This window comes from Triturus cristatus, chromosome 3_1 (genome assembly GCF_964204655.1).
Source record: "Triturus cristatus chromosome 3_1, aTriCri1.1, whole genome shotgun sequence".
NCBI classification, from domain to species: Eukaryota; Metazoa; Chordata; class Amphibia; order Caudata; family Salamandridae; genus Triturus; species Triturus cristatus.
Genome location: NC_140583.1, coordinates 907,915,977 through 907,937,471, shown reverse-complemented (window position 1 = coordinate 907,937,471; position 21,495 = coordinate 907,915,977). Strand labels below are relative to the sequence as shown.

The following is a 21,495-nucleotide window of genomic DNA, read 5'->3' as shown; positions in this document are numbered from 1 at the left end:
ACCACTGATGCGCCGCATTTACAATGCGGCGCACCGTGGCACTCGGATGGGCAGATGCGTGACTCATCTCCAGTCGGAAATGTGGCGCATTGCTGGAGTTGCATCGCAAGTGCGACGCAGCTCCAGCAAGGCTCGGGGGTGCCCCATCCCTAAGATGCTGCGTCAATCCCTTCGCCTGCTTCAAGCAGGCGCAGGGATTTGACGCAGCATGGCCGGAAAAGTGACTGAGTGAAATCTTGTAGATTTCACTCAGCCACTTTTCGGAGGCGTTCCTGCACCGGAACGGCCCCCCCCTGTGAAGGTACACCCACATGTGGCGCAAGCTTTACAACGTGACACATCTCCCTAGATGCGTCACGTTGTAAATCTGCCGCAGCATGGCGCTGGCTTTGCGCCGCCGCTTCGTCACAGAAGTGATGCAACGGCGGCGCAAAAGTGACGCACAGGGCTTATAAATCTGCCCCTAACTGTACTGATCTAAGTCCATTGATGTGCCTAATTGTACACCCTAATGTACAGAGCATTTATTAATTCTGCAATGTAGTCAAACACACAAGAATTCATTCAGAACTCCAAACATTCAGGTGGATGGTATTTTTTACTTTGTTTTGATATCACAGAACAAACAAACAATATCTTAACAATTGTTTGAGAGTAACTACAGATGTGTTGATGTTAATGCTTCATAGATGGTTTCAGCCGAAATCTGTTCCTTATCACTAGCCCACAAGCAGTTCCATCTACCTCTTGCTCTTTGGTCCATTTTGGATGCATGCAGTCTTATTCTCAGTCTCCCACCTTCGCGAAAAATGTCATCATGGCCAAGTCCCTCAGCTGCCCTTGCGCCAACTAATCCGGAAACTCTGAAAGTGTTGAAGAACATCCAAAGCATCAGCAAAATAAACACTTTAGTTTCAAAATTATGGGGACAGAAAAGAGGTAATTATTTTATTTCCTTTTCCAAAATCTCCATAGTGACTGGTTTGTGCAGCTTCGGCTGAGCAGATCTTTCCTTATTCCCGCCAAATAAGACCCTCCTTACCAAATCTCCCGTGACTAGATCATAGGCCCGCCATAATTTGACCTGGGCGAAGGTTATCACATTTGTAGCAGCGGTCCAGTGCCTGCTTCTCTCCAGATGCACCACACTGAAATGGGGTTTATCAAACCTTCATGGTCCTCCACGGGTCTAATGCAGGGATGCTCTGGAGCAGGAGTAGCACAATTGCACTAGGTAGCACCTCTGCAGTCCATTGAAGGCCTGCCCTTGCTACACACATAGGTATGGCCAACCACTCACTGAGCTGTAACAAATGCATTTTCTCCCTCAGCAGGCCGGGGAGCACCAGCTGCTTGTGCTACAACTGCACTCGCAACTCTACGGCACCCCAGCTCTGCAAATCTCGAACTCTGCCACCTCGCACGTTCTGCTCACCTTGCCACATTTTTGGTGGCATCAGCGGCCAATCGTGTATGGCAGGCCTGTACCCTGGGAGTATAGGGAGGCTGGCAGGAGGAGGTCATCGCCATCACCACTGCTTCTCTAGTCTCTTGCCATCTAGCATCATTGCAGCATCCAGAATCTATGCAGAAGCAGTACAATAAATACTCTGACATAATGCAAGCAGCAGGCTCTGCGTGGTTTCAAGTCCCTGACCAGCAACAATCCTTGCGGAAATGGCCAGACCTTAGAGTTCCCAACCGCACTTGTGGGCATATTATCAACGGCCAGCGATAATTATCGCTGGCCGTACTTAGTGATAGAAATATTATCACCGGCTATCGCTGAATATTATCGCCATGATAATGCATAGCGCTATGGCGATAATATTTCAGCGATAGCGGTGTTTTCAATGGAACATCGCTGGTTTTCCAGCAATGTACCATTGAAAACAGCGATAACATTGCTGATAGGACCCTGTGGTCTATCAGCATAATCCATATCCCATTAAAAGTATGCCTTAGTCAGGAATTTAAAAGACGTTAAATTCCTGAGTTAAGGCTGAGCTAGCGCGATTTTTTTTATCGCTGCACCTCCTTGTTAATATCGCGAAGCTGCCTTCACGATATTAACATGTGTTGTTTTCACTGCCCCGCCTTCTTTGCATCCCATTAGCGATGCGAGGCGAGGCTGTGAAAAAAGGGGCTTTACATCAAGGAAACACGCGCTAGCGTGTCCTTGATGATATTGCGATATAATTATCGCCGCTTTTCGCCCAAAAACGGACACTAAAGCGGCGATAATTATATCGCCAGCCCTTACTAATATGCCCCTTGGAACTCTGCCACTCCTACACATGGTTCAGGACAGTGAGACCATGAGCTATCATGGCCCTTCTGTTCGCCACTATTAAATTGGGAAGGCAGGCACTTCCCACATTTGTCGCACTTCCATGCAAGGGAAAGCTGATTGTTCCCTGTTCCTTCACCCCTTGGATCAGATGTGAGAATCATAAGGGTGAGAAAGAGAAAGTGGAAGAGAGAGAGGAGAAGAGATTGAGGTAGAGGCGAAAGGAGAGAAAAAATAGAGTTAAGTGGGACTGAGTGAGAAACAAAAAGTAAAATGTGGCGGAAGGAGGAATCTACAGTGACAAAGAGTTAAGTGAGAGGTAATGTGTTTGGAAAGTTAGGGAGTCAAGAAATAGATTGGACTGAGAAAAAAGAAGGGCTGCAACAGTCTAGAAGAGAGGCACAGTGACATAGAGAAAACATAAGTCACCATGGGCCAGATGCATCAACAATCCATTTTGCAATTTCCTGATTGCGAATTCTTGCGATTCACAATTAGAAAATCACAAAATGGAATGCATGAAAGTGTGTTTAACACTTTCGGCAATTCTTAGGGGATCGCAAATGACCTACCTCATGAATATTAATGAGGGAGGTCGCAATTTGCGACCTGATAGGAATCGCAAAAATCACGAGGGATGGTGGCCTGCTGGGGTCAGCAGACCACCATGTCCGTGATTGCTTTTAAATAATGCAATTTTTTTGTTGTAAAGCAGCCCGTTTTTCTTAAAGGAAAACGGACTACCTTACAAAAGAGAAAATGAAAACTTTCCCTTTCATTTTCAAAGAGCAGGCAGTGGTCCGTGGGACCACTGCCTGCTCTTAAAAAATGCATTTACAGACATTCACAAAGGGGAAGGGGTGCCTTGGGGCCCCCATCTCATTTGCAAATTGGTTACCACCTACTAGAAGTAGGTGGTGAAACACAAATGTTTTGCAATCGCATTTTGGAAGCAAAACTTTCATGCATACCGATGCGATTCAGTATTAGGAAGGGACGCCCTAAACAAGCCCCTTCCTTATAGCAAATTGCAAACCCATTTTGCGGTTCGATAACAGGTTACCGAATCGCAAAATGAGGTTTGCTGCATCAGAATGGCATTTTTTTGCATTTGCAAATGGCCGATTCTGTGACTTGGCCGTTTGCCAATTCAAGAAATGCTTTGATGCATATGGCCCCATAAGTGTTAACTAGATCAAATAGCCTACTGATAAGAGCAGAAATGGCAGGAGAGAGAAGTGAAAGAAAGAGTTCCAGAGAAAGAGTGTTGGCGAAGTAATGAAGAAGAAATGGGGCACAAAGGTTCACAATGAAGTAGTGGAGAAGGGAGGGATAGAACCAGATGGGCGCAAACCAATGCTGGAAAAGGGCATACTTTACTCAAAGACCTACAAATTGGTAGAGGGTTGGTAAATAGGGGGCAGAATTATGAGGGACATAGTCAGTGATAGTCCCCTACTGTCCTTCGATATACTTGCATCTTGTTTTTCAAACTCTGCCCTCTGAACTATTGACAACACGGAGAAATGCCACAATAAGGGTTTGTGTCACATTGTATGCCCCTAACAGATTGCATTTTAATATAACAGCTTGTGCAAAGGCACAAACTGCAGAGATACAGGCAGTGCTTTTAAATCGGCTAGTAATTCTTATTTTTATCACTCTGAGTACCAGCACTTCTCTACTGCCAAGAAAGTATTGGTAATCAAGAAAGGTAGGTTTATTGTCTGCTAGCGCTGGTGAGCACTAAGTTGCTGCGGTTGGAACCTGTCTCTGACAGCCAAACCACTCATGAGGCCCTGGACTGAGCCGCTGCTGAACTAGTTCACCATCACACTGTGTTTGACTGTGGAGGGTCCATTTAGGCCATGTGCACACTGTTGTGTGCATTTGTGCAAACACAGGAATCGAGGCAGCCCACTGACAGCGGTAATTAAGAAAGCCATGGTAGGTAAGTGGTTTAAATAGCTTTAATCCCACCTGAGAATTTTGTGTGAATGTCTGCATATGTCTTTTTGTTTGCCTGCTTGTTTGTGTCTGTTTTTCTGTGAGAGATAATTGAGAGAAAGAGAGGGAGAATCTGGACACTCTTAGGAGATTTTTTAAAGGAAATGTTTGTAATGCTTTATGTGTACATGTCTCCTCCTTTCTTTGTGATTGTGTGCATGATTGCGAATATATACTATTGTGCCAAACAACAAAAAATAACAGTATGGCATTAAGAAGCTGCAAATATTACAAAACAAGGAAATGTTAACATATCATCTTATTTGGTTTTCATTTTGAGCAACGAGTTAGCCTGTTTTGTTCACATAAACGCATTTCTCGTGTGTTTTGGTATGAGCTGCATCTGATATAGAAGTCATTTAGAATCATCATGCCTTGCCCTTAGCCCCGCCCCTAACCCCGTTCACTTGCCACGCCTCTCTTTTAATGAGTACCTGCACTTATTGTTTCCTAGTTAAAGCACTTGGTGAGGCATGCCCATCAAGCCTCGTGCTACGATTCTGCCTAAATATCTCAAGGGGTAAATGATATGATAAGCTGTGTTTAATATGCTCATCACATTTTAGTGAATGATGTTCCTGTTACAATATGGCCTTCAGGTGACACAAACTGTATGGAAGCAAGGCTAATGATAAACTCATATTACTATGCGGCAAATAAATTTGCATCTTGCAGGCTGCTGAATCGGGAGGGATGTCTGGCATGCCCTCTACTGGCAACAACTGTGCCTGGTCGTGACACAACTTTGACAAAAGGAATGCTTTAAGTGAGGCATCGTGGTGTAGGAAGGTGTTATGAAAAAATGCTTTAGCTCCTTCCACCTCCTTACAAGCTGTAGAACATCTGTAGTTCTTGCCACTATACTGCCCGGGAAACATCTGGGACGATTCTCAGAACATGGTCCGAAATGCGGTTCGGAAGTGATACCCGCCGGTCTCCCTTGAGTGACAGCGGTGAAGCACGAATGAAGTGTGAATGAGAATGAGCTGGTGCACCCTGCCCATAGCAGAGGGACGCCATTAGTTGCGCCACGACCTGGAGCTCACCAGGGGGTCTTCGGTGGCTCTTCTTACCACGACGAGTGTAACGTCATCCAGGGGTTCCGAAGGAAGCAGCAGGGCCGTTAAGGAGGCGCGATGCCCGAGCGCTCCCTCTTCGTCCCACAGACACACGACAGTCAGCATCTCCAGAGGCTGTGGCTGTGCGGCGGGAGCCGCATCCCAAGCAAAGAGCGCAAGGTGAGCCCGGAGATGGTGGCGAGTGTTGTGTGTGGGACCATCCTCGACGTGGGCACTCGTAGCAAAGAGCATAAAACATGCTTAAACACGGTTTTGTGCTGATTCTGACGCTGTGCTTTTGTTTGCCGAATGAAGATGATCAGCGGGTCATCAGGGTTTATTTTTCGGCCCAGGGGAGAAGCCTTGGTTGAGCATGGATATACTAGTACATGACACTGTTCCTACAGAGTGCCTGTCGCGGCAGATCCCTATTGCTAATGCCTAAGGATCTAGGTATGACGCAACCGTGACACAGCACCTTCGGGCTAGGGCAGGAACCCAGACGTACTCTGGGAATACCACCAGCGCTGCGCTGCGCGGCCTGCGCCGAAGCTGTGCTGAGTGGGACTTCAGGCTATGGTCGTTCCAACAAGCGGGATAATGACCCCGCACCCTGGGTTTGATGTCCCCCCTTTCTCCCTTTTGGCCTCTGTATCTTTCTTGTCTCAGCGCCGGGATACTCAGCAGAGTAGCTGTGCACTTTATAAGCCCTTGCAAACATAACATAACATGTTCGGGTGGAAGGGGGCTAGTAACCTTTGTTGTGTTCATTTTCTCCAGGATGTTGTGAGGTGCCACGCAATAAAGTTTGCCGATGGGAGTGCGGAGATGAAGCAGATAATTACCTGGGGGTTCAGGACAAAGGCCGCAAGGTATGTGGAATGCAACAATTTGGCCTGACGATTGGGAAAGCTGTGAATGGGATGCGTTATGCCACGAACTGGTGTACTGGGACCTAATAAGCAATCAATAGGCGGCAATGTAGTGAAGTCTTTAAATGGGGCATGATTATTAGTTATTGTGATGGTTGGAGCATGGTTTCTGGGAAAATCCAAGAGGGGAGTAATACAGACCCTGACATGGGGCAGCTTGCTTCCCACTATAAGGAACTCTTGCAAGGCTAGTCCATGGGAAGTTTACTGCTTATATGCTAGACTTCCTACTTGGTTCAGGCAAGCTTCATATGCGGCACAAATATTGGTAAAACATTTGCCATAACACAGTGCGTTAGGTTGCATCAGACAAGTTATTTTCAGTATGGAGTCCTAACCCAGATGGGTGGGGGTTCAAAACAGATAGAGCCCCTCTCTTATAGGGGTGCCACTACTGATACCGATAGCAGTCCTAGTGATCGGTTATGCATTACTACAGGTGGAAATCGGTTTTCATTGGAAGGGTTCTGCAGTGCAGGGTCCATGACAGCGTAATAGTCCTGCAAAGGCCCTGAGCTGCTGCAAAGGGGGCTATCAGCAGGATTCGGCGCAACACATGGGGCAGGACCATGACTGATCTCAGTGGTTGAGCTTCTCAATACTGGACCCATCTTAGGAGGTGATCTGGAAGCAAGGGCGAGCCACCTTTCTGCAGCAGTGTCCATTTTCGAAATGGGATTGGGTCTGTAGCCTTGGGAGATAGGGCTCCCACGGGCCGAGTCAGCCGTGCACAGTTCATGAGTCTACTGCTGAGGAGGTCCAAAACCAGTCATGGTTGTAAGGGAGTCGGAAGAAGTCTTTCATTTATTAATAAAACAAGTGAGCAGTTTGCTGATCCATGATTGAGGGTGAACAAGCGGCTACAGGTGTTAAATGCCTAGTTGTGGACATTTCGGCCCATGTTTGGAGTACCTCTTTAGGTCACCTGCATAAGTCGTGAAATGCTGGGTGTCAACGATTCTCTAATTATCCTCGTAATTCATGCGGGGGTACTGGCAAGTCCTCCAAGGGAGTCAGGCACTCCCGACTTATATCTCGTGTTAGCACTGATCTATTACAGTGAGTCTTCCTGCGAGCGATTCGGGGGGCTATAGGCAAGAAATGCAGGGTGGATGGGAGAGGGCAGTTTGCCAGTGACCTCATCACCCGGTGGTGGATATTTGAGCAGAGGAGAAGGGTTCTACCTTAGAAATTGGACTGATTGGCTAGCATTAACTCCTTGATGGGGTAGTGATATTGTTGGGCATGGGGTTGGCTGCAGGGGGGCCTGACCTGCTGGTGGTCCTGGACCTTTCAGCCCTATCCAGGGTTGCCTGTAGTTGATTATGAATGAGGGCTTTGATTGGAGGCCTGTCAGGCTATAGGTACTCTGCAGGGACGGTGCAGTATGCGGTGCCCTGGAGTTGTATGCTATGCCTATGTATGCTAAGTAGCTAATTCTGTGTACTTTAATACCTCGCCTAGTCAGAGGTGAAAGCTTGTATAAATGAATGTTGATTACATTATTTGTCCAAGAACCCTTGGAGGGGAATGACAATTGTGGGCGTCCGGTGCCTGTCCCTGCGAAGGAGGCATATGAAAAGAATCTGCTGACTAAAATACATTTGTGAACTGTTTATCACTGGACTGAGGAATCTTGAATAAATTTATTTTGGTTTATATCTGTGTTTGGTCTTCCTTGTTTCCTTGTGTTTATATCTAGCACTTTATGACTGACACTTCCTTTGCTAATGGTGTTTTGCTTGATTAAGCAGCTACGTCATGGTGATAACAGACCATTGGAGTATGTCTCTCACTCATCTTGGGGATGGGGTGGTGATGTGGGTGGTAAAGTACTGTGACTTCCTCGTTGTACACGCTCTAAGAGAGAGGTGAAGCTGGAAGGGAATATAGCAAGGGTGCATGAAAAGGGAAAGCGTGCAGGCATAGGGGAGAGATGGTTAAATGGAGAAGTCACAAAGAAAGAAAGGGATAGTTAGATATGGAGGAAGAGAGGACGGATACAAAGGTACCTTTGGAGAGGGATGGGAGAGAATGTAGGAACAGACGTGTGCAGTGGCAGATGACTCGTGCACTCATTCCACTTGTCACGGTAATATCCATTTACGCAAAAACTCCTGTTTGTACCTCAATGTGGAGTCTGGGCTTTGGCGGTATTTGCCATTCCCAGAGGTTTTTCCACACAATTTCTCTCCAAGTAAAACCAGGAGAAATGCATACGGGCAAAAACCACACCTTTCGAGTTTGTGCACCTCAGAATGGAGATGTACAAATGGCCCTACTCCGTTACCGCCCTGTCGGAAGTGGCGAACGTGGTACACCACATGGCATACACCATATCTCAGTTTTCATTACCCTTGGAGTAAGGTAGGACCTGGAATAGAAAATACCAACTCGTAATAAGGCCTTCGGATGGAAGAGGGGACTCAGGGAAATTAGAATAAAGAGAGAAGAGCGAACAATGCCAGTTGAAAGTTATTGGAAATGCAGTGAAAAGGGGTTGAACTAAAGAGCCGAATGAGAAAAATGCAGGTATCTGTGCACTTCCAGATGTGCGCGCCGCCACCCGAATACCCTTTCCTTTCAACCGGACGCGCTATTTCGAGAGATGTCATTGGCTGCGCCGAAGCATCCCCCTCCAAATGCTTCCATAATCACACATGAAAGGATTCATGGCTGGAGGAAGCCCCCCTACTCCCACCCGACGTGTACATGGTACACATAAGATGAAGAATGGCTCCAAAATACTCCACCACTCACAAGCTTCCCTGACAGCCTAACAGTAGGAGAGAAAAGGAGAAATATTGTCAGCCCCACACACACTCCTTAATGTCGAACAGCAGGGAAAGCAGCAATATACGCGGTAATTCGCAATCATTGTCGTGGGTCGGTAGCGCACGCAGAAATACTTGGAAAAGACACGCCCCTTCGGGACGTCACAGAGACAAAGAACGGCGCTCGAAGCCCTGTCCCCCTAAATAGCTGTACGTATCCTAGCATAGAGGAGCCTGTGTAGAGGTGGATGGGTTCCTCTGCCTTTCAGCAGCAAATGAAAGGTTTGGGGGGGCACCCCCTCCCCCAAGCTGCAGCAAATAAAAGGTTTAGGGGGGGCCCACCCCTTTCCCCAAGCCTGCCTACTAACAGCCAAAGTCAGGTGCCGAAAGAGCATCTCTGAGACAGAAAACGTCTGGAGAAAAGAAAAATCGCTCATCCGCAGTGCGCACCAATAGCAGCAGCGCCTCACATCGTGAGAGTCATCCGGACAGAGCGCGAGGGCAGCCTCCCTGCAACCACACTGCAACCACACTGCTTTCGGCATTGCACTCCGCCGGCCCCATCCTCTCACATCCACATTCAATGTCACGCCGCATCAGAGCAGACATGTGGAGCGCGTTCAGAGCTTCCTTTGTCACACAGTCACAGCCAGCATCGTCTTTGTGGTTGCGTTGTTCTTCTATTATCTCATATTCGTTTATTATTAGAGAGCATCGCATTGTTTATTATCAGTTCCCATTGCTGCAGCCACCGTGCACGTTTTGTAAAAATGCACGTACCACGGACATACGGAGGAATGGCTGCTATAGCGATATCACCTCTCTCATTGCAGCCTGCATGGCCACTACAAGCGCACAGCAGCACACTCACTCCTTGTGACGCTCTTACCGGATTCAGCAGCGGCTGCATCTGCGCGCCTTGGTCCTTTAAATCCATGTCGATAAGGAACCGGCAGCCCCTCGGCGCGCACCTTCTCGCCTTGCCTGTGCCCGCGCTGCCTCCAGTGTGCCGAGACTGCTCAGTATTCACGTCAGGTAGCTCCGGAGCAGGATGTGATCACTTGCGCCCCCAGCCCACTCATGTGATGACTCCCTCAGAGAAGTGGTCCACGCAGGATAGGGACATATTCGGCAAGTAGCCAGATGAGGTGCGCGCAGGGACCCCTCCTCAAACCAATTAAATTGGATAACTTCACAGGCGGAGCCTTAATCCAATAAATGGCTCGCGCGCGGTCTGCCTTACGCACCGCAAGCCCCGCTACCTCTTTGCGTGTGAGCTGTTTCCACGAAAAGGGAGGCGGAAGTGCCAACCCACGCCACACTAGTCGTGCACACGGAGGCGTTGGAAGGAACACGGGGTTGGGAGTTGTGTCTTTGGCAGTGGCGCTGGAAGTAGGGCTGCGGCAAATGCTACAGCACCCAAAGAGATCTCCGGAAGAATTCAGCACGACAATGAGCCATGACGAGGCTTGTTGAAGTGCGGTTTATCTTTTTGTTAAAGTGTACTCAAACAAATGTCAGCAGGTCAGGGGAACATGTATTTGCTGATTGTTTAATTCGTCTTCAGCGGCTACCACACCTAGCAACACACTGTCAAACGTACGGCATTCACATGACACAATACTACTGGTATTGACTGCCCCGGTCCACTGAAAAGGCTTACACCAAATATATATATAATGAAACCTAGTGCAGAATATACAAACAGCATTATTACTAGAATTCAATGCGAGCCTTGGTGAGACAGAGGAGTGTGAGCGCAACATAGGAGGGACCTTTAGTTCAACCTCCCAATGTCCTGTTGAATGGTCCACGAGCCCTGTAAAGGTGTGAGTACCAAAGGTGAAAGCTGGAACAACAGCAGTTGGAAGACTTAGGTGGCCAAAACCAACTCTGGTCATAGACGATACATGCACACTCAGAAATGACCACGCTGAGCGGAAGCAGAAAGCATCCTGGCCCCAAGGAGCCAATATCAAGGTCAACACTCAAAACCTCCCACATGTCAAGAGGACCTTCACCTTCCAGGTTCTGCCAGCAGCCAGGAGCAAACAACCTGGCCCCAAGGAGACAATAAATCAACAAGAAGGGAGGGGGGCCAAAAGGGCTTTTGGTAAGGTCCAGCTAAGTGTGCCCAAAGTATGTAAACAACAAGTGACAAAGCTGTTCCTAAAGGGAATGGGAAAGGATGTACCATGTATGAAGATATCTGTTATGGATATTGGAGCCCTCACACAGCCATCGGGATATTGTGAATCACATACCCTTCAGGATGTAATGTAACATCATCGGGCTGCTCCTACGTCGAGTCGGCTGGTGCAATACCCGACGGGCTCTTGTTTAGAGAGCACTCTTGTGGAGATCTTCTATATCCAAGATAGCCGGTTTAAATACTGCCCCCATACACCAATACAGAACGCAAGGAACTCCTTGCGCAAGCCTACCAGGGACTGCAGTGGTTTATCCTATGGAGTAGATAGGGTAAGTTCAACTACTGCTGTTGTAACTCTCTCAAGAGTGATCACTTCACGTGGTTTTTTGTGTGTTTTTAATTCCCCTCCCCCTCCCTACACAGAATGTGCACTTTGACTGTAAATGCACGTTCCACCCGCACCATGTCCGATAACTGTTTTGCGAATGAGCGTTTTTTAACGATTTTGGTCTCCCATTTTCCATACCGGTAGACCGAGCCGCAGGTAACAATACCAGTTATACACATAAACGCTTGTTGTCTATCACATAATCTTCTTGGATAGACCTGTAGATAGAATTTCTAGGTCCTGACGAATCACTTGAGTACAGCTCAGTTATAGTGAGAAACATGTTGACCATGACGAGGCAGTGTAGATAACCCAGAACATAGACCTGAGTTACTATCACTTCACCTCATGTTTTTAATCAGGTGAGGAGACATCGTAATAAAACTGTTGAGATAGTACTCCCTCCCCTTTTTAACATTCATCTACACTATCACCAAGCCCCACTTTTTTCAGTTGAACAACCGGCTATCTTGAATATAGAAGATCTCCACAAGAGTGCTCTCTAAACAAGAGCCCGTCGGGTATTGCACCAGCCGACTCGACGTAGGAGCAGCCCGATGATGTTACATTACATCCTGAAGGGTATGTGATTCACAATATCCCGATGGCTGTGTGAGGGCTCCAATATCCATAACAGATATCTTCATACATGGTACATCCTTTCCCATTCCCTTTAGGAACAGCTTTGTCACTTGTTGTTCCCAAGGAGACAATCCCATGGTTAACAAACAAAACCTCCCACATGCCAAGAGTATCTTCACCCACAAGTTCTTGCGAGCAGACAGGAGCAAAGAAGCTGTTAGCCAGTCCTTACAGTACTCGGCCAGACCCTCTCACATAAAACTCCCCCCGTAGTCCCAGTGGGAACAAAAATGAAGACATTTAGCTAGGAAAAACTCAACAAGAGTTTTCCCACTGGAGAGGAGAATCATGCTATTGTTTGGTTGATAAGAGGCAAGGAATTAGAGATGAGAGGACCTTGAAGCCATTGTATTTGGATTCTCCAAAAAGAGAGGGTAGAGCTGACTAGAATGTTGGAAGCATCTGAGGAGAAGCAAACCATACAGACATTCAATACAGCCTTTAAATCTAAGACTAAATCAAGACAATCAATCACAAGTTGCAAATAGCACATCCAACACAGATCATCTGATTTCAACACATGATAATTAGTCCAGGCCAGGCACCCAGTCTAGCATTATCCAAATAGATCCAACTAAAATAGCCATAAGTGGTACTCGGGAAGGCAGAACAGCCTATGTACTATGTCTATTCAAGAAAGAGAATGCTCAAAGCCACCTGAATTTCAAGATAAATCAGAGGGTCATTTGGTAAAGCAAAAGCTGGAAATACAACGAATCATGAATAATTGAACCCTGGTTGAGGACAAGAGGAATCAGATAAACACAAATGTTCCAAAAAGTACAAAGACAGAACCAAAGGAGGCCTTATTGACATAAATGTGGCCTGACCTAAGAATAGAGCATGCCACATTTAAGTTTAGAGGAAGGACTTAAAGTATACGAGGAGGCTGGATATCCGTGAATGGGCCAAAACTTAGACTGCCTCTTATTAGAGTGTGATTGCGGTAACTGTAGATTATTCCTAAGAAAGGCCCAACGTCTTTAAAATGTTAACTCCATGCTTAAAACTGGTACTTTAATTTCTTACAAGAGGCTGGCTACTGGACCCACGCAGAGCAAAATACCTTAATCCTTGTCACTGCACCAGATGCGTTGATGATCCCCATGGGGTGTTGCGCAGGAGTTCTCCACTCAACTGCGGCGATGCATCAGCTCCGTTGAGCGAAACATCAGTTCCAAGTGTGGTGGTTCCAAAGGAGATGCGCCGAGTTACTTCATGCTGAAGGGGCGATGCGTCAATCTTCTCACGCAGTGGTGACAATTAGTTGGTTACAAAGCAGTTGTTCTGGAAGTGATGCAGCAGTTCTCAGTGTGATGCACCAATTCTGCTCCCACAACAGCGACAATGCATCGGTTCTGCTTCCCACAGACAGGAGATGCTTCAGTTCGACCGAAGTACGCACCTGAGTCCACTTCAAATGGACTAGGCACACAAGGAGGTTGTGCAACTTTGATATCCCTGAGTCTCAAAAACAGAAGGCAAGCCAACAAGCCCTTGGAGATCATTCTGGGTTCAAACAGAGTCAAATACTTAGTCAGTAGAGTCATAGGGCAGCACACCGGAAACAGTTCTTCCAGAGCAGCAGTCCATCAGAGTGGCAGTCCTTGTACCAGCACAGCAGTCTTTCTTTCTGCCAGAGTTTCTTTACAGGTCCTGAAATGTCTGATTTGGTGGTGTCAGAGACCCAGTACGTATGTCTTTTTGTGCCATAGTAGTCGGGGTGACTTCAAAGAGGGGTCTTTAAAGTACACAGAGGTCCTTTCATCCTAGTCCTTGCTATAGAATCACTACAGGGGGGTAATCAGTCCTTTGTGTGGGGACAGAACACTGCCCATTTAGGTGTGTCAGCTTCTCCCTCCTATCCTGCCCAGGGTGAGCCATCAAGATACAGATGGGCAGTCAGGCACAACTAACCTTCCTTTGTGTGTGGCTGTCTAGAGGGAATGCACAAAGTCAAGTTGTCCCCCACACCATATGTGTATTGGAAACAGGCTGCAGGCACACAGAGCTTAAAGAGAAGAGAAATACCAATCTTCTAAAGGATTCATCAATATCCTTCCAATGAAATGAAACAGGACAGAGCTACTCCTTCTCAATCAGGAATTACAGCTTAAAAGTGTAATATGGAATTCTCAATGTTAACCTATGAGATGAGTAGGCCTTACAGTAGTGAAAAACGAATGTATGTGTTTTTCACTACCAGGATATGCAAAACTTAAAAGTGCATATCCTACCTTTTAGTTACACAGCACCCTGCACTATGGGCAGTGGCGTAGCTAGAGCCTTTGCGCCTGTGCCGATCCCAGAGTTTGCCACCCAGAGATGGCCGTTGGAGGTGAGAGGGGATAGGCCACAGACAATAACATGGGAGAGAAAACTTACCTTGCACTCACCACGGCCCCCAAAAAAGTGCAGACCAAGGTGGATCGCCCCCACACCCCACCCCTAGCTACGAAACTGCCTATGGGCTACCTAGGGCTACCTTAGGGTGGCTTGTATGTAAAAAAAGGGGTGTTTAAGGCTTCACAAGATATTTTAAATGTAAATTTGGCAAGGCAGTGTAAACTGCACACACAGGCTCTGCAGTGTCAGGCCTGAGATATGTTTCAATCAATCAATCAATCATTGCATTTATATAGCGCACTACTCACCCAGAGGGTCTCAAGGCGCTAGGGGAGGGTGGTCCGCTACTGCTCGAACAGCCAGGTCTTGAGCTGCTTCCTGAAGGTGAGGTGGTCCTGGGTCAGGCGGAGGTGGGTCGGGAGGGAGTTCCATGTCTTGGCGGCGAGGTAGGAGAAGGACCGTCCCCCTGTGGTGGCTCTTCGGATTCGGGGGACGGTGGCGAGGGCGTGGGCGGTCGATCGAAGCTGGCGTTTGGGAGCGTAGAAGTTGAGGCGGCTGTTGAGGTATCCTGGTCCTTGGTTGTGTAGGGCTTTGTGAGCGTGGGTGAGGAGACGGAAGGTGATTCTCTTGTTGACCGGGAGCCAGTGCAGGTCTCTCAGGTGTTCGGAGATGTGGCTGCGACGGGGGATGTCCAGGATGAGTCGTGCTGAGGCGTTCTGGATCCGCTGTAGTCTCTTCTGGAGTTTGGCGGTGGTTCCTGCATAGAGGGAGTTGCCGTAGTCCAGACGGCTGGTGACGAGGGCCTGGGTGACCGTCTTCCTGGTCTCGGTGGGGATCCACCGGAAGATCTTTCGTAGCATGCGCAGGATGTTGAAGCACGACGAGGAGACGGCGTTGACTTGTCTGGTCATGGAGAGGGAGGAGTCCAGGATGAAGCCTAGGTTGCGTGCGTGGTCTGTTGGTTTGGGTGCGCTGCCTAGGGCGGGGGACCACCAGGAGTCGTCCCAGGCGGAGGGTGAGGATCCCAGGATGAGGACATCCGTCTTGTCCGAGTTCAGTTTCAGGCGACTGTTCTTCATCCATTCGGCTACCTCTTTCATCCCTTCGTGGAGGTTGGCTCTGGCGGTGGCGGGGTCGTTGGTGAGGGAGAGGATCAGCTGGGTGTTGTCGGCGTAGGAGATGATGTTGAGGTTGTGCTGGCGTGCGATGTCTGCGAGGGGGCTCATGTAGACGTTGAAGAGGGTTGGACTGAGCGAGGAGCCTTGAGGAACGCCGCAGATGACTTCGGTGGCTTCAGATCTGAACGGGGGGAGGCGAACTCTCTGTGTCCTTCCGGCGAGGAAGGAGATGATCCACTCCAGTGCCTTCTCCTGAATTCCGACGTTGCGGAGTCGCTGCACAAGTGTGCGGTGGCAGACAGTGTCGAAGGCCGCGGAGAGGTCTAGGAGGATGAGGGCTGCTGTTTCTCCGTTGTCAAGCAGGGCTCGGATGTCATCGGTGGCTGCGATCAGGGCGGTCTCGGTGCTGTGGTGGCCCGGAAGCCAGACTGTGAGAGGTCTAGGGATCCGTTCGTCTCGAGGAAGGCGGCCAACTGCTTGTTGACGGTCTTCTCGATGACTTGTGCAGGGAACGGGAGCAGCGAGATGGGGCGGTAGTTTTTGAGGTCGGTGGGGTCGGCTGATGGCTTCTTTAGTAGAGCGTTGAGTTCGGCGTGCTTCCAGCTCTCCGGGAAGGTAGCGGTGTCGAAGGAGGTGTTGATGATGTCCCGCAGGTGGGGTGCGATGACAGCATCGGCCTTGTTGAAGACGTGGTGAGGGCACGGGTCGGTCGGAGATCCGGAGTGGATGGAGTTCATTGTGCGGACGGTGTCTTCGGTGCTGATCTGGGTCCAGGCGTGGAGGGTGGCGGTGGGGGGCGCTGGTTCAGTCGTGGCATGCGTCGGTTGAGTGCTGAAGCTGTTGTGTATGTCTGCGATCTTGTTGTGGAAGTAGGAGGCGAGGGAGTTGCAGAGGTGTTGCGAAGGGGTGATGTCGTTGTTTCCGGCGTTGGGGTTGGAGAGCTCTTTAACGATGTTGAAGAGTTCCTTGCTGTTGTGTGCGTTGTTGTCCAGTCGTTCCTTGAATGCAGTTTTCTTGGTTGCGTGGATGAGTTGGTGGTGTTTTCGGGTGGCGAGCTTGAGGGCCGTCATGTTTTCCGGTGTTGGGTCTCTGCGCCAGGTCCTCTCGAGGGCTCGGCAGTTCTTCTTGGAGCTCTTGAGTTCTTCGGTGAACCATGGGGCTTTCTTGCTGCCGGGTCTGCTGGGCGGGGTCCTCAGGGGGGCGAGGTCATCAGCGCAGTCGCTGATCCACTTCGTGAGGTTGGTGGCCGCTTGGCTGGGGTTCGTTGCGCTGGTGGGTGGGTTCTTGCTCAGGGAGGTCGCGAGCTGGTCGGCTGTGATCTTGTTCCAGCTTCTGCGTGCAGCCTGTTGTTGGTGGTGGTGGGTCGTGGTCCTTCTGAAGCTGAAGTGGACGCAGCTGTGGTCCGTCCAGTGGAGTCCGGTGGCATGGCTGAAGGCGATGTCCTTGCTGGATGAGAAGACGGGGTCGAGTGTGTGTCCGGCGTAGTGGGTGGGGGTGGTCACCAGCTGCTTGAGACCGAGGTTAGCGAGGTTGTCCAGCAGGGTGGTGGTGTTGCGGTCGTTGTTGTTCTCCAGGTGGAAGTTGAGGTCCCCGAGGAGGATGTAGTCAGCGGAGAGGAGGGCATGCGGGCTGATGAAGTCGGCGATGTCTTCACTGAATTGTGTGCGTTGTCCCGGGGGTCTGTAGATGAGGGTGCCTCTGAGGGTGGTCTTGGGGTTGATGTGGACCTGGAAGTGAAGGTGTTTGGCGGTTGTCAGGGTGTCATCGGCGTTGGTCGTGATGCGGATGGTGTTCCTGTGGATGATGGCGATGCCTCCTCCGGTCTGGTTGATGCGGTCCCTTCGGATGATCTTGTAGCCGTCTGGGATGGTGATGGCGATGTCGGGCGCTGAGGAGGCGTTCATCCAGGTTTCCGTGAGGAAGGCGACGTCTGGTGAAGTGGTGTCGAGCAGGTTCCAGAGCTCGACGGCGTGTCTGTGGACGGAGCGGGTGTTGAGCAGGATGCACTTCAGGTGGCTGCAGTTGTTGCTCGTCTTGGTCTTGGTGGGTGCGGGTGTAGTGCAGGTCCGGATGCAGGTGAACTCGCAGGAGCGGCAGCTGAAGGTTCCGTGGGTGCGTTTCGGGGTGGCTCGGTAGCATTCCGGGAGTCGGCCGGTGTTGAGTGCGTTGAGGGTGCCGGCGTCGTACGTCTGGCGGGTGGGCTGGGGACTGCGAGGGCCAGGGGGTCTGGCACTGGGCGCGGTCCAGGCGCGCAATCGGCGCGCCCGCTGCGCGTGACCGCTGCGCGTTCGCAAGGTCGCCATTTATGGCGAAGTGCGAGGGAGGGAGGAGCAGCTGGGAGGCGGGAGCGGGGAGGGCACAGAAAGAAAAGGGGGCGTGGCAAAGCAACGGAGGCGGGAAGCGGGGAGCGGGGCGGGAGGTTACCGGGGCAGCAGAGGGGAGAAAGTACAGGGGGACAGGCGAAGAAAACACTAAAACAGTAGAAACAATGGGGCACACAGCAGGAGAATCACGGGGCACAGAAGCCTGAAAAGGCAACAGAGCTGCGATCACAGGAACAGATGCCCCGACCGCAGGAGACCACGCCGCTCGGCGGCAGGGGGCGTGGTCAGCCGGCGGCAGGCAGGGTCAGCGAGGCAGGCGGGGGGCGCACGCAGCAGCTGGTGGCCGTGCGGCGCGGGGGTGTCCTAAAGCTGTTTTAAAGTGCTACTTGTGCGGGTGGCACAATCAGTGCAGAAGGCCCACTGGCAGCATGTAATTTACAGACCCTGGGCACATGCAGTGCACTGTACTAGGGAATTACAAGTAAATTAAATGTGCCAATTGTGGACCAACCAATGTTATCATGTTTAGGGGAGAAGGACATGCACTTTAGCACTGGTCAGCAGTGAAAAAGGGCTCCGAGTCCTAAGTCCAATAAAAAGAATCAGCAAAAAGAGAAGGTGAACAGGAACAAAGTTTGAGGGACGATTACCCCAAGGCTGACAGGTTTAACGTGTGAAAACAGAATACGAGTAAAGTCCCAGACCAATTCAGAAAAATAGAGTAACATTTAATAAATTATGTGATTCAAAAATGGCAAAAATCAAACCAAGTAGAACCAGAGAAATACATTTTCAAAGATTTAAGGTAAACAAAGAACCTAAAAGCACAAAGCGCGACCATGGTTATTTGGCCAAGTGAGACTAGGTGAAAGTCACAAGTTCAGGCCATCCATGATGGAGCATGGGTCAGATACAGGGACCTGGTTAGTCTAACTGAAAATGTTACCTTTTAAAGTCCAGCGCTAAGAGTCCAGTTCACGGTGAAGGAGGCCACAAGGAGCAGGGAGACAGTTGTGGATGGTTGTTGCTGTAGTGCTAAGAGCAGGCCAGGTGTCGGGCATGGTCATTGCTGTAGCGCAAAGATACTGTTGGGTGTCACAAACAGTCATTGCTTAAGATGTGCGCTGGCCATCACCACAGTCTATCGATGCTGTAGCTTGAAGTACAGATCTTGCATTGCTGGTCATTGATGGCAGTCACTGTAGTGTGAAGAGTCAGGTTCAATGGAGCTTTGTGTTGGCGGTAGGCACGGCCAGCAAGATCTTGGCACGATCAGGCTCATTAACTGTCACAAAGAGCCTCAAAACTTCTGGAATTCTGCTTTTCTTTTAGAGGAAGCTCAGCTGATGTCACACCAAGGGTAGAGAACCTGGAGGCACCACTTGGGGATCAGGAACTCACTCTGAGGCCAACAGGGCTCAGACAGGTCAATTTGTAGGTTCACTATAGCAGGTCAGTTGGGCACTTGAATAAAGGACTGTGGAACTTGTTGTGTCCCTGTAGCTCATAACAGAATGTCAGCCAGTTGATGCTTGGAGTCACTTCAGCCTGGGATAAAGGGGTCCAGGGGCCCAGTGTTCATTCTCAAACAGCAAAGCAAGCCTCCAGTAGCAGGGAAGCAAGGCAGACATTCTTCAGTTGAATCCACAGCTCAAAGAGTGTACTGAAGAGTGGGTCTGTGGGTCCCATTTGTATACCTTGTGCCACATTTGAATTGGGACAAGCTACTGAAGTTTTTCCTCCTATGCAGGTATCTGGAATTTCTTGCCTCCCTGCACCGGTTCCAGAGTGTCTGGGGTCAAAATAGGCTATTGTGAAGTCCTTTGTGTGTCAGCGGTGTCAGTATCTTTGAAGTGCACGTGTGGTAGGTGACAACTTTGCCCCATATCAAACCAGGATGGCTTATCCTGCCAACATTCTGACCCTCTACTGTGGTACAGTCTAGGAAGAATGCACAAAGACCAACTGCCAACTAAACCTAGGCATGTGACACCAGACACAGGCTACGGACACCAAATGATTAGGAGAAGAAAGGGCAAACGTTTTAAAAGTACCATTTTCAGATTTATGACGTAAAATGTGACTTTATCATTAACAATGCATTTAAATAATTACAATTCCTCAGACACCAAACATGAGATTTCTTCTTGTGTCCACACAAAAGATATCACTTATTAAATTTGATAAGGTAACCCAATGTTATCCTATTGGAGAGGTAGGCCTTGCATTATTGAAAACATGAATTTGAGAGTTTTTCATTATCGAGATATGTAAAACTTAAGAGTACATGTATCAACTTATTAAATATAATGCACCCAGTCCTACGGGTTGTTTAGGTTCTACCCTAGGAGTGACATATGTATGAAAAAGGAAGATTCAGGCCTGTCAAGAGATTTATTTTACCAGGTCATAATGAATTGGCAGTTTAAAACTCCACACACAGGCAGCAATGGCAGGCCTGAGACATGTTTAAAGGGCTATTTAAGGGAGTGGAACAATGAGTGCTTCAGGAACACTAGTAGCATTTAATTTGCAGGCCCTAGGTAAATGTTGTACCACTTGACTAGGGACTTATGAGTAAATTAAATGTGCCAATTGGGTGTAAATCGATTTCACCATTTTTAAAGGAGAAAAAGCACATGTACTTTAGCACCGGTTAGCAGTGTTAATTTGCACAGAGTCCTAAAAGGCAACAAAAATGAGTTCAGAAAACAGGAGGGATGAAGGCAAAAAGTTTTGGGTGTGACCCTGCAGAGAGTGCTGGGTCCAACAATGATGTTTAGCTGTGGAGGTTGATATGAATTATGAGTTACTCTGTCAAAAAGCATCCTCTTATAAAATATTGTTTCCTCTGGATACCACTACTCTTACCCTTGCAGGACCTACCTGTCCATCCCCACAGTACATTTATAAAAGAGCTAAGGGGTCTTTTGCCACCTTCACCCACATGGTTCAGTTCTTCCATCCCTCACTAAATATATCACCCTCACTAAATATATCAGGGCCTATATTATGTATCAGGTGCACTGTTCATGTTTGCCCACGGCACACCTTTAAGCAGGTGCTCTCGGCGCAAACATGAACAGTGAGCCGAATTTTACAATGAATGAGATGCCCATATGGCAGCCGTGAGCTCAGGGCAGCCCTGGCAGCAGTGCATTCAGTGAAATACTGGGTAGCTGCTTTAATCAGCTGCTCCATATTTCACTGTGAGGGCAGCAGCCGCCTAGAGAGGAGATATAGATACATCCGTAGGTGGGTGCAGTGAGTGACTGCATCCTCTGGCATGGGAATGCCTGGGGGGTTCATGGAACCCCATCTGTCCCCTCCAGAGGGCTTTACTCAGGGGTTGTACTAACATTTACATTAACATCTGCTGTTTGTGGTGCACTCTCAGTGTACTTTCTGGTGACTTCTTTGCCTTTGCGCCCATGTCAATAATATGACCAAGGCACAGAGGCGAA

The 21,495-nt window shown here is 49.0% G+C and overlaps 1 protein-coding gene across 6 annotated transcripts in view; it reads right to left on the bottom strand.

The window, feature by feature from the left end:
- SLC4A10 (solute carrier family 4 member 10) overlaps nucleotides 1-21,495 on the bottom strand; it is a 951,410-nt gene that overhangs the window by 850,087 nt on the left and 79,828 nt on the right. For 4 of the 6 annotated variants that reach the window (XM_085645436.1, XM_085645442.1, XM_085645441.1 and 1 more), the window contains exon 1: nucleotides 9,951-10,267. The exons of 1 other annotated variant lie outside the window; for it this stretch is intronic. In XM_085645436.1, the coding sequence (XP_085501562.1) occupies nucleotides 9,951-9,998 (48 nt within the window). In that variant the 5' untranslated portion in view covers nucleotides 9,999-10,267. Of the gene's footprint in view, nucleotides 1-9,950; nucleotides 10,268-21,495 lie in introns of those variants that run through there. One more of the 6 variants, XM_085645440.1, reaches the window with a different exon arrangement.